The following is a 13,514-nucleotide window of genomic DNA, read 5'->3' as shown; positions in this document are numbered from 1 at the left end:
GATGTTGCTTTCACTCACCAAGGATCTCTGGTTGCCGAGCTAGGCCTTGCCAAAGTTGGGCCTTTTGTTGACCCTGTTATCTCTGATGAGAAGTTTTGGATTGTCGACCAGGACAGGAATGCCCAGTACGACCGCTGGCTTGCTGGCAGCTCCGGGGAGGCCCCTCCCCATCAATACGATCAAGCATCTAGCCGGGGCCATGATGTAGGGCAAAATTAAAGAGCCAAATTTCCACCTATCTATAAAGGCCAGGGCTTGAACTTAATACGAGATCGTGACAAAAAAGAACTGATGTGACTCCAAGACGCAGAAGGGTAGACAAGTGTCCCACTAACCTGACCTAACTTAAAATTGAATTGGTCAGTGATTTCAAATTAACAGCATGTTTGAAATATTGAAAATGATTTTTATTCTAATTTTTGAAATGCAAATCTCGAGATTCCTGAAAATTTAGTTGGACCACGGTAACCTTTGGTTCTTCATGTTCGTTTACGCTCTTTTCCTTTTTTTTACACAAGGCCAATGAATTGCACCGTATTCATTCAAAGTGAATCAATTTGGCCTTTTACCAAAGCATCTATTGTTACGAGCAAGAGGAAAGGTTTTTGTGTTGAAGTATTAATTAGCAATGTGGGTTAGAGGTAAGGCGAACTACGTATTTCCGTTCACGGCGTCATGGTGTGATACTTTATTATCGAAGCATATAAGGTCAAGAGGAAGGTTAGAGGAAGAATGCGATGGTTGTTTCCAACACAGGCCTGATATATCTTATCTTGCCATTGACGAGACAAATACGTCTTCGTTCGCCTATTCACAGGTTCAGTTATTTCGGATTTATCATGACAAGCATCCATAAATTACTAAGGTCATTCTTTCAAAATATAGAGCTCTGTGAATATGTCTATCATTCATTTGGATATCTGGTCAGTTGACCCTTTCACAGGAATTTTTTTTGTACTCAATTCGGGGTACTAGTGGCAAATCAACGGTCGGTCCAAGATGTCATCTCTCATAAGAAGAATCACCCGTATTAATTGAGCGAGTATCGACATGGCGCGATCACGTTGGAAATTTGAAAACAGGTATTTCTCAAGCAAATTCAGGTAGTGAATTTGACATTGCTCGACCAGCTCATTGTTTCCGATCTCCCTCATGAATAGGGTATCATTGGAAAATATCACAATCAACATTAACAACATGTGGACTAAGCGAGGCAATTGAAAGTGTCCGAAAATGCGGACGATTTTCTCCAAGTTGACGGACTGATTCATCGAGATCATTTTTGCGGATGAAGATTGATGGCTGTCATCTTCTAATTGAAGAACACAAGTCGTGGAGCTCTCTTGGATGTGTGAGAATCGGATCGAATCCTTGGAAAACACGAGAAATTCTTTCTGACGACTGTGGATCAACTGATACTGAACGGATTGCAGGTACGATAAGCCGGACATGTTCGTGATGAATAACTGTTCTTGGTCGAACGTGGACAGATCCTGGAAGGCAGAGACCTCTTGGAGAAGGTACAACGACCGAATGAGACAATCCTTACTGGATTTCTTCAGAGATTGTTGGAACAGATCACTGATCGAGTCCTCTTTCTCGGAAACCTTCTCCCGAGGGTTGTCATTTTGGCCTTGGCCATTGGAGTCGTTACTCGAGTCATCCGCAGTATTCTCATCCAAAGCCAGGAATTGAGCCTGCCAATCCGACCACTTGCATTTGAGTTTGAGTTGGCGGACATCACCACTCCACGAGCGCTGGAAAAGGTTCTCAAGATGGTCCAGTTCGGCCTTTTCATTGTGGTTGAGTGCAAACCAAGATCGACAAAGTTCTTCGCAACTTGGCTTAGTATCATCGAGAGGCAAAGCGGGCGAAGATATGTCTGATCTCGATGTGGTGGTACTGGTGGTGTTGGCGGATAAGGAGACGGGTTGGCTATTTTGATTGCGGGTTAGTCGAACTTTTAGAGATTGGAGTGAATGATGATCCTGTTGAGCTGAGAGGGAATTTTCATCCTTGCAAAGCGATGATGACCATTCTGTACCATTAGAAGTGTCTAGAATAGAAGTGATTTGCTCAATTAGAGGATATTGAAATAACTATGAAAGTGTCAGAAAACGTGGCCAAAAATATGTGGCTGGAATCTCGAATCGACAGAATGTCGGTTACATTGTTTGTTCTTGTTTATTGATTTTTTTTTCCACTCCAACAGCAATGGATGGAAATAGAGGGGTATTGGACCTCATAAGAGTGTTATGAGGTTCAATAAAGTTTTAAAAAAGGCTGTTACCCGAATCCCCGTTCTTTGGTAGACTTGGCGCAAGATATGCCGCAAAGCCATCTTGAATTGTCTCAGCTCGGTGGTCTCTGATATTTTAGGGTATTGTGCTCCAGATTGGAATATTACGGACCAGAAAAAGAGTGTTTCTGGGTAAATTACGGCTTGACCAAGATCTAACCCTTTAATATACACTTACAATAAATCTATTCAGGTAAATGTTAACTCACACATGTTTTGAATCAATGACGTACTGCTTGATGAAATATTCTTTGATGAAACCTGGCGTCAAGTCGTCAAGATTAGTGGCAAATGATGGGCGGGTGAGTAATCGGGAAAGGTTAATGAAATCATATTCGTTTTCATTCGCTGCGCCGAACGTAAAGAAGCCTTGAAATAATGAGCTATTTTGTAAAGATAGGAAACGAGGGGAAAAGACGCCAAAAGGCTGATATCTAAGCCAACTGGAAGGGCAGTTTTGTGAGTAAAAGCCCATCTAACGTACTTACAGATTGGTCATTGCCACATAGTATTGTTCTCTTGCATGTTTAAAGGTGCAACCATGATAGAGTTACAACTGTCTTTTTTCTCTTTAAAGAACATCAAAACATTTTTTTTTTAATTTCTATTTTGCAAATGCAACTGTTTCTTAAAACTGCATTGGAATCCTATTGTGGGAATGGGTGTGAAAAATGACACCCCGAAATGAGAAATGATCTTTAAAGGTTAGGTGATGCCATTTTTTACTTACCGCGGGGAGATAAAATAGTGTCACAGGGCCATTCGATCACTCTTAGGCAGATTGGACTGTCTTGAGTACATGTTTACATGTATTTTTTTTCCTTTTTCAGCACGACCATGACCTTAATCATGAATGTTACATTTTAGAATCAAAGAATAAACTCTTTGGCACACGTTTCATTCAAAAAATATCAATTATTCACCCATGAGACAAATATCTGCTTTTTAAGTTTAATCTACTGTCCGGCTCCTTTGTAGCTTGTACTATCGCAACGGCAAAGCCAAACTCACTCTGATAATCAGTTCCGTCGATTTAACACGTTTATCGTAATTAACGCTCACAATTTTTTCAGTCAAATAATAAATACTTTTTTGGATGAAAAGTGTGCCAAAGAGTTTATTCTTTGATTCAAAGCGATTACATTCATGGTTGAGGCCACGGTAGTGATAAAAAATGAAAACATACATGTAACGGCTCAAGCTAGTCCAAGCCACCTAAGAGTGCCCGACCGGCCCTGCGACACAATTTCATCTCCCCGCGGTAAGTAAAAAATGGAAGCACCTAACCTTTAAGGAGCATTCCTATTTGGGTTAAAAAACGATCCAAATGCCCAGGACTACTAAAACACTTTTGTTTTCACATACCACGTGGTTGATTCGTGGAATTCTAAAACGTCTTTTCAGTTAACCATAATCGGAAGATATCTCATGATTTGTTTGTAGCCTTGAGCAAGGACGACTTCACCACTGGACAGCGACGGGGTGGGGGAAAATGAGTTATTCCAATTCCAATCAATCAAATGCATTTCTCTTTACATGATTTGACTCAATTTTAGCCTCAGAAAGCAATGGTCGGTTTCGATTTCAATCGTATGTCTGTGTCAAAAGTTATAAGCATCTAAAACTCGGACCAGGGAGAGCGCAAATTGAATGAGCTTGCACATGGAGTACTCCATGGCTAGCACCACGTTGGTAAGATCTTACGTCTGTGATCTTGAGAAGGTGGTGCTCTAAGCAAGTCATTTTCTGCCTACGACGTACTGCGTTTCAGGACCTCATTGCTTTTGACGCAGACGTTCGATTGAGGTCAAAATTGGTGAACGCTTTTTGAGCTAACGAAAGTCCAACTTGTGTGAAGGAGTTACGATTCCCCACCCTACCGTCTCTGTCCAGTGATGACGTCGTCCTTGTCTTGACCAAAAAGAATCTTGTAAGCGTATCATGAGCGATGGTGACCTCTTATTTGGTCCTTGCGCTTGCGCATTGAGCCGTAAGGAGACTGACCCTTTGCTTCTTCTGTAAGTTTCTATCGTTTGTTATTATTCTCACCATTGCATATATTTAAACAACGATCAATGAAGGGCCGCACTAAAGAGTGAAATACTGCGCTAGATTGAACTCTTGTGACATGCCAGTAAGTAAAAATGTCAAGCCAATTGTATATCCTAACACCTCATCTGACCTTTCTGACCTTGATTGGGACCAATATTTACTTTCTGCTTGACCTGAAACCTGATTTAGAGCCCTCCTTCTCTTAGATTGAGCATAAGTGTGGTTAATGAATAACAAGGTAACAATAAGGAAAAAGCAATGAAGCGATTCCTAGCCAAGGTGCTCTGATTGTTTGGTTTTAAAAGCCATTCGTATGTTGAAACCGCTCTGCTTCCGACCATAATGTACTTACATGTACGTATGTTATAACAAACTGCTTCAATTCTCCACTTTCTGTTCATATTCACAATTGTTCCCTACTCCATTACAGGCACTGGATAGCTTCGAATCATAAATTCATCAATTGACCAATAATATGAGTCACATTATTGTCAAGTGCTCTCAACATCATACAATGCCCACATTGTACACATCGTCGCGAGATCTTCGTACTTGACGTACTTTCTGAATCGAAAACTCGCCCCTAGGCATAGAAAGTGCCTTCTTTTTCTTACCCAGACCGGACACAGAGGCCTTAGCCTTTCCACGGCGAGGCTGCGAGGACGAGGACGCAGGCCTGCCCAATTTTGTACTGATAGAAGAGCTGGCTTCCGTACTACTGTGGTGTGTTCCATGTGCCTGAGAAGGCCGGGATCGACCTCGCCGCTGGTTCAGACTAGACCTTGAGGCCATTCTTTTGGAAAGGCCATGCCTCTGAAGTGATGTAGTGGAGTCGTCGTCCTCGTCGTTGTCGTCGTGGTGTCTGTGGTTCCTGAAAAGTTGGGAACACTTTTCCTCCTTTGGACCTGGCTTCTGGCGACGCTGTTGGAGTTGATGTTGTTGCTTGGCCTTTCGTTTTTGGAATCGTTGTTGACGCTCATCGTCTGAGAGAACCCATGAAGGGTTCATGCCCGTGTCTAGGCATTTCTGGAAGCGGAAAAAATGAAATGAAATGATGGCACCAGTCTCCAATGAGTAAAAGAGTTCAGGAAATGTGAGACATGGCTTTAGGCACAAGAATGAGCTGGCATTTTGGACCAGTTTCTGTTCAGAAGGTTGAGAAAAAGATTAAGACCAGTACATTATTGGCTGTACTGTATAATGAACAATAGAAGACACCAGAGGGGAGCATGAGAGTAAATTGCCTCTTAATCTCTCTCTCTCTCTCTCTCTTGAATAGCCAGTAAAACTTGTTTGGATTTGATGGTACTCCCACGGGAGTAAAAAGGAATAGGGAAAAGAAGCCTACTGTTCGTCTGAAGATTGTTGGCTTTTTTGACAATGTACGATGACGATCAAATACAATGGATAACAGTAATTGGTTGGTATATTATTAAATAATTCCAATATCGAAATTATTGGATCACATTTATAATTAATCATTCAATATACCTTTTTCTATGTAATTGTCGTTTATGAAACCATGCTTTCTTGGTTGAAGTAATTGAAGTTCAATTTAATCTTGCTTTATCATCAGTCTCTTGCAGTCTTTATCTCACCAAAAATTTACACATCAGTTACTTGGGGCTTGTGTGCAGATCAAAGACGATCACTTTATCTCAAATTGTTGACTTTACGGATGATGATCTCTGTTGTGTCAAGATGGAATGAGATTCGAAATATTTGGAGCATGAGTTTACTATATTTTAAATGCCACCTTCTGTTATTGCTTTTAGATATGACGACAAATAAGAACCTTGAATAAGAGTGGAAGAGCTCTAAAAAGTATTTTCGAGAATATTCTAGCCGAACAAGAGCGAATTGGCACTAGCATGATTTCGAACATGTCACCAATATCAATTCTTTTTAGATGAAACAGAGCAACCGCAGAAATGAATCTCTAAGTAGTTATTTGAGACATAAACTTGGGACGCAAGCAAATTCGAAGCCCCCAAACTGTCTAAAATGCAAGACCCAGTATTGGACATGATCTAACTCAAGGCATTGTATTTTGCATACTAGGCAACAATCTTGTGATTTCTCCTATTTTCAATGTGCTCGAGATTTTGACCACATGACAGCTATTGCAAAAATGTAACACGAAAGCTCCAAGCCAAATTTTGTTATTGAGACACACAAAGCCTTGTATTGTGTGGGAGCAATTTTGATTAGAAAATTACGTAAACTACAAAACTGATGAGATTGCATTCCAAATGAGCTTTAAGTATGATCCATAATATTTGGTTGTCTAGTGGCAATAGCTTCCCGTTTGAATAAAAAAACAAAATAGACGCCACTCGACCTACCTAAAAGGTACGTACACAGAGACATAATCCTAGAGAAGATAGGCCTCAATATTAAGTAGTAATGGTAACCAGGCCTGCCAGTTCAATTAAACTATCCTCATGAATCCATCACTTGCCAGTCAATTCAAAATGGCCAAACAACCAAACAAATGTCCAAGAAGACAGATTTTGGGGATGTTTGCAATCCTAAGTGGAGTTATATTTATAGAGTTTTATGGCCACCATCTGTTTGGGTAACTTTTGCCAGACAGGCAGGTTTAGTTTAGCATTATTGTCGAAATATTTGTATTTCAAGAGATCATACGTTTTCATCGCTTATGTTTTTCTTGATTACGGCTTTGATAACCCGTATCTTAGTGCTTCAGGAGGAAGTCTTTACCAAGTTTTCATTTGCATTGGCCATATTGCCTTACTCAAACCAAATGCACACTACTTTGGCATTGATTCAAGGCTAGGTTAATTCATGTCGTATTGAATGAAGCTGAATGATGATAATTGTGTGTGTTCTATATACGTGAATTAGTGCAAGTGATTAATAAAGCGTGGACAAAAGAAAGAGCCCATATCTTAGGACTTTTAAAAGAAGAATTGACCCCTCCGTTCACCACTTACCTCTACAAGCAAAGCCCATGCCGATGGGATCATGGCCACTTTTTCTTGTTCCCCTCTTTGCAAATGTTACTACCCTTTCATACAAAAAAGCCCATACAGTCTTACAAAGACAAATGCAACTACAAATGTCCAGTTGTGAGCAATATACATGTGCGGCTTTATTTTTGCGTTCTGGGAACAGGATTATAACCATACAAAGGATCTTAAAGATGGGATACATATGCTGTATATTACTGTATACACTGTCATGTCAATACCTATTAGTTCAGTTCTACAACATTTTGAACCTCCTGGATTTCGACTAAAACCTCTGTTGGTGGATTCAGTTCCTTTCCTTGCATCCTGGAGTTTATATTACATCCTGACTTCAGCAGGTTTGCTTGCGTGGGTTTGTTTCTACTCCGGTGGAAAGCAGATAATTTAATGCCCGTGATATACGTCCACGGGTACTTTCAACAAGAGGGTCGGTCTCCTTTTGTCAGCTAATAAGTAAGCTAGTTTTGTGTAAAATCCATTTACATGTTGTATCTTTTAAGTGAGATGAAAAAAAAATGGTATCATTAAAACAATTATCCAGACTTGCACCAACGGGGGATAAATGAACCGGCATGTAAATCTATGCATTACATTTTCAAACACGGTCCCGCACATGCCTTATATCACAGATATATTGTTACCAAGACAATGCTCTTTAGGGACGTCTTGGTAATCAAGCTTTGACGGGATTGTCAATGGGAAAGATATTTTTTTTTTTTGTATTAGGAGTGGCGATGTTATTTCATCGCTCGGATACAATTGACAATGAGCAGTGTGATGTCTGGTATCTCTATCGGTTAGTGTATACTTAGCATATAAAAGTTTCCAAGAGAATATTTGGAGAGGAAAATCGAACCAGGGATCTATCGCCTAGCAAGGGTTTGGTCTATACGCTACACCACATATCCTGTCCGAAATTCAACTTCCGACAACGAAATTTGAACCCACGCCATCTTGGCTACTCTGAACTCCTTGAAGGCAGGCAAGCAAACTCAAAAACTCTTTTGCCCCTTTTTTCTCCAGACTAATTTCCCCTCAGGGTTCGCATGACCTATTAAGTACAATACAAAAATCCAAGGTACAGTGTAATTGTTATTTTTTCATTAATGGTGCAGGCATGATTTTTGAACAAGCGAAAGCATGCAAGATTGACAATCCATTGGCCACATTGAAAAATAATTAATGACAATTCGTAGGGAGTATGTAGGTGTTGGATCCAATGGCATACTTTAAGTCAGATATGAACAATTTTTTGATCAAAATTCCTGATCAACCCTACATTCAAGGGCTGGCTGATCTGCCAGATAGCCAACTCTAATTCGTTGGTGGATCAGATATTACATGAAAATAAAGGTAAGTAAAATAAATCATTTTTTTTCATCTTGATCCACTGGGACTTCCATTCCCAGTTTGGTGGTGAGGAAGTCCGCAAAGCAAAAAAAAGTACCTTGGCGTTTTCATCAAGCCATTTTTAAAAAGACTAGCCCTTTGAACGGTAGAAGGTGATAGCTTCTGAAATTGTCGACGTCCACATGAAAACGGTTTTTGCTATTTTCGTTTATGGACAAAAAGCTTCATTTGACGCCTGAGTGCTGAGCTATTGGTTTTAGTAAACCATCATAATCGTACACTTGAATCGTAAATCATTTGACAGTTCGATCAGGTTCAAACTAAAGCTGCTCATTAAATCCGACTAGGTCTCTCAATCCAATTCGAATTGATGGTTCGTATTACAAATTCAATACGAAATTTTTCGCTTAATGCGGACCAAATCCGAAAAATGGCTCAATCAGATTCCAATTCGAATCCGCAAGCTTAGGTCACTTTAGTAGGATGAAGCGAACATTTGCAACACGTTCTACAGCTTCTTTCCCATAGACACTTTGGACACCAGCTTTGTGAGAGGAGAATGGGTTGATAAGGCCAAAAATAACCAGATGATGTGAGAAAGAATAACCAGGTACAAGGAGAGAATATCAAGGTATGGAGAATATATGGGTACTTTTTGGCGTTATACAACGCCAATATTCTCCTTTCACAGAGTAATATCCACCGATATCTACAGGAAAAATACAAAAATAAGTTGTAGCAACGGGGTACCCCAAAGTGGTTTCGTGAACGAAATCTTGAAATGCGACAGTACTAAATTTTACCCAGTCGCATTTCAAAATGTGCGTTCACGATACTATCTGATACTCTCAGTAGGTGCAACTAGGTACAATCGCATCTCAAAATATGCCCTCACGAAACTACGTGGGAGTACCCTATTGAATGTTAAGTTTCTCCCAACTTTTCAATACTAAATACAATACGTCAATTTTTCGTTTCCAACTGTCTCATCAATTTTGATCTATTAAAAAAAAAAATCGGTTTTTTCGAAGTTTAATTCAAATTTGGCTGGGAGACAAATGCCTTATCATCTTTATTCTACTCCAATGCTTTCCGAAAACAATAAAACAAAACTTTGGATAGCATATTTGTGCCTGAACATACGTTGCCACTGCTTTGTTTTTTTTCAGATTTGTTTTGCCCTTTAGATAGCTCAACAGCATGATTAATTAAAACCCAATTACATTTTAGTGTTTTTGGTCTCATTTCTTAAAAACAAGGCGAAAATACAAAAGTTTGTGCCTCACCATCGTTGGTAACGTTAGAGAAATCCGTAAACAATGCTCACCATCAGAGGTCTAGAAAGGCCTCACTATCTCATACATTTTTCCAGGGCCTAGAAGGAAATTTACCATCTGGCTTTAGTTCCATTTTCCTCCTTTCTCTAACAAACTGAAGAGGGGGAGCAGCGACTCTTGACCTCAAAATACAATCTTGAACTCCCATCAGTTTAGAGGATCTCATACCCAATATAACATTTCTTATTTGTAAAAACTATTCAAAACCACTCCAAAGGGAAAACATCAGCCATAGACGACTTAATTCAACCTACATGGTCCAATTACTCGTCATATCTGTGTACCTTCCAAAGCTAACATCCGCATTCGGGATGAATAATTGGGAAAAGGTCTCTCTCCTTTATAATCATAATCTCATTGTTAAGAAATCCCTCTTGAATAATAATTTCCCTCTTTGTACCTTGCAAGATTAATGGAAGCCTCTATTATGCAATATTTGCATATGACTATGAGAAGCCTACAAGCGAGTGCAAGTACTCACAGAAAAGAACTGGAAAGCTATGGCATATCCGGATTGGTTTTAGTTATGACAAGTTTGTGTGGGTTTTCCCATCATCCGATCCACGGCTAATCAGGCGCATCTCGCTGAAACATGTTAGCCCCAATGTACTATACTCCAGAGTCCAAGGTGCTTTGCCTTAAATTCAGGTGAAGTATGAATAGTACACGCAGCCAGTCATTTGTACTTTGGGCTCAAGCCTGTACTTCTGTACTACAATCGGCTGAAAACCAGTTCCGTCGACCATTGTTCAGCATGAATTCAGATGAGTTTTGCTCTTGCGAGCGATGTACTGTGATACAAGAACATGGAGCAATCTCAAGGCGTCAGTTTCTTGATGATGGATAGACATACTTCACAATTGCTATTGAGAAAAGATGGAGGACATGGAGTACTCCTACACCAACATCTTAGTTGCCGCGTCATGCTTTAATTGTTTCCTTGACTCACTTGAGCAAATCAATCCCGAGTGCTCATTTTGCGTCTAAGTATGAACTTATCTTTTATAATCTTCTGATGTAGAATTTAATTGCACTTTATGAAACAAGGACTTTGGTTTGGCTAATCCCTTGGTTGGATTATGCGAGACTGAAAAGTCTCAATATTATTGAGGGGCCATACCTGGAATCGACAGTATTGGCAGCATTTCCTCGATTTTATGTCGATACGACAGTTTTGCACGTTTCGACACTGAAAGAGTTTGACTTTCGAATTGTGCCAATTCACTGCTCTTCGAAAGAATGCTTTGCACGAAAAGCAACATCGGCCACCATAGTGAACATGTCGAATGGCCTGGTCGCCGCAGATGAGACAGACCGTGGTTACGTCCACTTGGGGGGCAATCCTACCAATACTCGGATTGGTCGGGTCACCATGACGTTTGGGCGACAAACTAGACGAGGATTGCTCGCTTTCGGGACTATTCACTTCGGTACTATGGATCGAGGACGCTGAGGACCCAAGGTCGGCCTCTGTAAGATTAGCCAAACAGAATGTCTCCATCAATTATCAGAACACGCCTATCAGAAGAGACGGCTAAAAACACTCACAAAGCCAAAGCCAAAGTCATCTTTGGTCATCACCTTTTCAAAAGTAAAAGTTTGAGCCAACCTCTTTTAACAAGTCGCGTCAAGATGCCTGCCACCACTTCAAGTAACAATCCATCAATCCGATCTCATGCAGATATGACAATCCCCTTGGGGATCACCTCAGATTAAGCAGAATGTGTTCAAGCCAGCCTTAGCAACGCCTCGCAATAGCAATCCTAAGCACCGCTTCTCTTAGAATAATCCTGTCGATTTTCCCCACAATAAGGAAGAGGTCGTCTTGTTGCACCGCGTGTTTGTCCAGACTTGTACTGCACGATTCTGCGTTTTAACAACTAGAGAGAGTCAATCGAGCCGCACTAAGGCCAAAACGAACTTGAGACTTTGCTTCTCTTCGCGGTGCACACGAAAGGATGAACGGGAGGGAGGCCAAACTTCAACTCAATGGAAGGATGGATGGAGCGGGCTCAACAAGAGTCCTTTGAAGTCGTTGGGGGGGCTAAGGGAAACGAACGAACGAACAAATACTTAGACGGCAGAGAGAAAGAGCTCACGCACGACTCAAGAGTGTCGTACAATTTCATGAACCTGGAAAGAGGAGCACAAGTACGACGAGAAAGAGAGAATCGGCGCTACAACCGGGTTCCTCATCTTTTTGTGACCACATAGAAAGGGAAAAAACCGCCCAACTGAGGTGGGCCGCTCGAATCCCTGACAGACGGAGATGGGTGAAGAGAAAGCAGAAGAGCGCCCGGAGTTGGTCAAGGTTGAGAATGGCAGTACAAAGCGCAAAACGCTAGTTCTAACCCCTATGTGCTCCACGAGTTCTTCTCGGAGCTGAGCTAGATCAAACTAGAGAGTTGTCAAGTGCAATCATAATGTGTGCCTATGCATGTGATAGGAGTGATGCCTTTGGGGAAGGACAAACCCATTGAAGTCAATGCCAAGCTAGACAAATCATAGGACATGTTCAAACTTCTAGGGTTTACTGATTCTACGTACTGCTGAAAACCAAGTCTAAATCAATCAAATTGAACAATACTGGCTGATTTCATTGGATGGGATGAATTAATTCGGATGGGAGCGCGAAACAACCTCCATCAGAGTGTTGGCCTTTTGTTGAAGTTGTCCATCTGGACTCGTCGGATCCTCATGTTTGAATACCTCTATCGCCTTTTCCAGGAATTGTTTGGCTTCGTTCAACATGTGGACCGCCATCAAGGCCTCGCCAAGTTCAAGACAGATCAATCCTAAAATGAAAATAGACAAAGGATTGGGTTACGTAACAACGTAACTATACTTGCCCACATGCACAGTCAAGGAGTGAGCTCCACAGGGTTAGGCATGAAATATATGTCCCGGTTGCTTTATTATTTCTATTATTTGCACCACTGTGGTGGCTATGGAAGGTGAAGTCAGTTTTCGGATACATATGTCCTGTTTAAGGGATCAAGTATTTCGTTGACATCTGTGAGCCTTTATTATGCCCAGCCTTGTACACGCCGTAACGTACAAAAGCCCAGGATTGAGATGCTCAAGAACGCCTTTAATCACACGTGAAAACGAGTGGAGGGCATATTGTCAGTTCACATAAAACAAAACCAGCCATCCTCTGCAGAGCAATATCAGAGTTCAACGACAAGACTTGTTTTCAACTTGACCACCCTTAACCCGATCAGATGCATGAATTCGACCAAATATCAGATCACCCAGTGCTAACTGGCATATTTGAACATTGTGGTTTGCTTTATTCGGGATCAGGAAATCGAGAAATTACGCTCTCTCCAAACCATAAACTCATGCCTCAACAGTATTCGTATGTCTAACGAAGCCGACCATAAACTCGTCCAATATGTTGAGACAAACAATCTTGACTCAGATTGAGGTTGGTTCTCCGCATGTGGGTCTGGTTGGCGAGCGTCTAAAAGTTTCCGTGAC

General features: G+C 41.0%; 2 protein-coding genes across 3 annotated transcripts in view; both read right to left on the bottom strand.

Annotated features, from left to right (window-relative positions):
* Positions 1–652: 652 nt before the first annotated feature.
* LOC131878881 (uncharacterized) lies at positions 653–12,126 on the bottom strand. Its single transcript, XM_059225020.1, has 3 exons — positions 11,152–12,126; positions 4,966–5,377; positions 653–2,056 (listed from the first exon to the last, which is right to left on the bottom strand). Exons 1-3 carry the CDS (start codon positions 11,530–11,532, stop codon positions 972–974), a joined length of 1,878 nt encoding a protein of 625 aa, XP_059081003.1. The 5' UTR covers positions 11,533–12,126; the 3' UTR covers positions 653–971.
* A 425-nt stretch (positions 12,127–12,551) lies between these two features.
* The window catches only part of LOC131878883 (SET domain-containing protein SmydA-8-like), an 8,799-nt gene continuing 7,836 nt past the window's right edge, over positions 12,552–13,514 (bottom strand). For both annotated transcript variants that reach the window (XM_059225023.1, XM_059225022.1), the window contains one exon: positions 12,552–12,826. In XM_059225023.1, coding sequence (XP_059081006.1) covers positions 12,645–12,826 — 182 coding nt within the window. In that variant the 3' untranslated portion in view covers positions 12,552–12,644. The remainder of the gene's footprint in view (positions 12,827–13,514) is intronic.

Source organism: Tigriopus californicus, chromosome 4, assembly GCF_007210705.1.
Source record: "Tigriopus californicus strain San Diego chromosome 4, Tcal_SD_v2.1, whole genome shotgun sequence".
NCBI classification, from domain to species: Eukaryota; Metazoa; Arthropoda; class Copepoda; order Harpacticoida; family Harpacticidae; genus Tigriopus; species Tigriopus californicus.
The sequence above is the reverse complement of the archived record's forward strand: the minus strand, read 5'-3'. Positions and strand labels throughout refer to the sequence as shown.

What these genes read in the sequence shown, in the direction of transcription:
- LOC131878881 (XM_059225020.1), bottom strand. Translation starts at nt 11,532, where the DNA reads ATGGAGACATTCTGTTTGGCTAATCTTACAGAGGCCGACCTTGGGTCC. An exon ending in GCCAATACTGTCGATTCCAG is followed by an intron (nt 5,378 to 11,151) that starts GTATGGCCCCTC and finishes TTCCGCTTCCAG; the next exon opens with AAATGCCTAGACACGGGCAT. An exon ending in GGCCTCTGTGTCCGGTCTGG is followed by an intron (nt 2,057 to 4,965) that starts GTAAGAAAAAGA and finishes CTTCTATTCTAG; the next exon opens with ACACTTCTAATGGTACAGAA.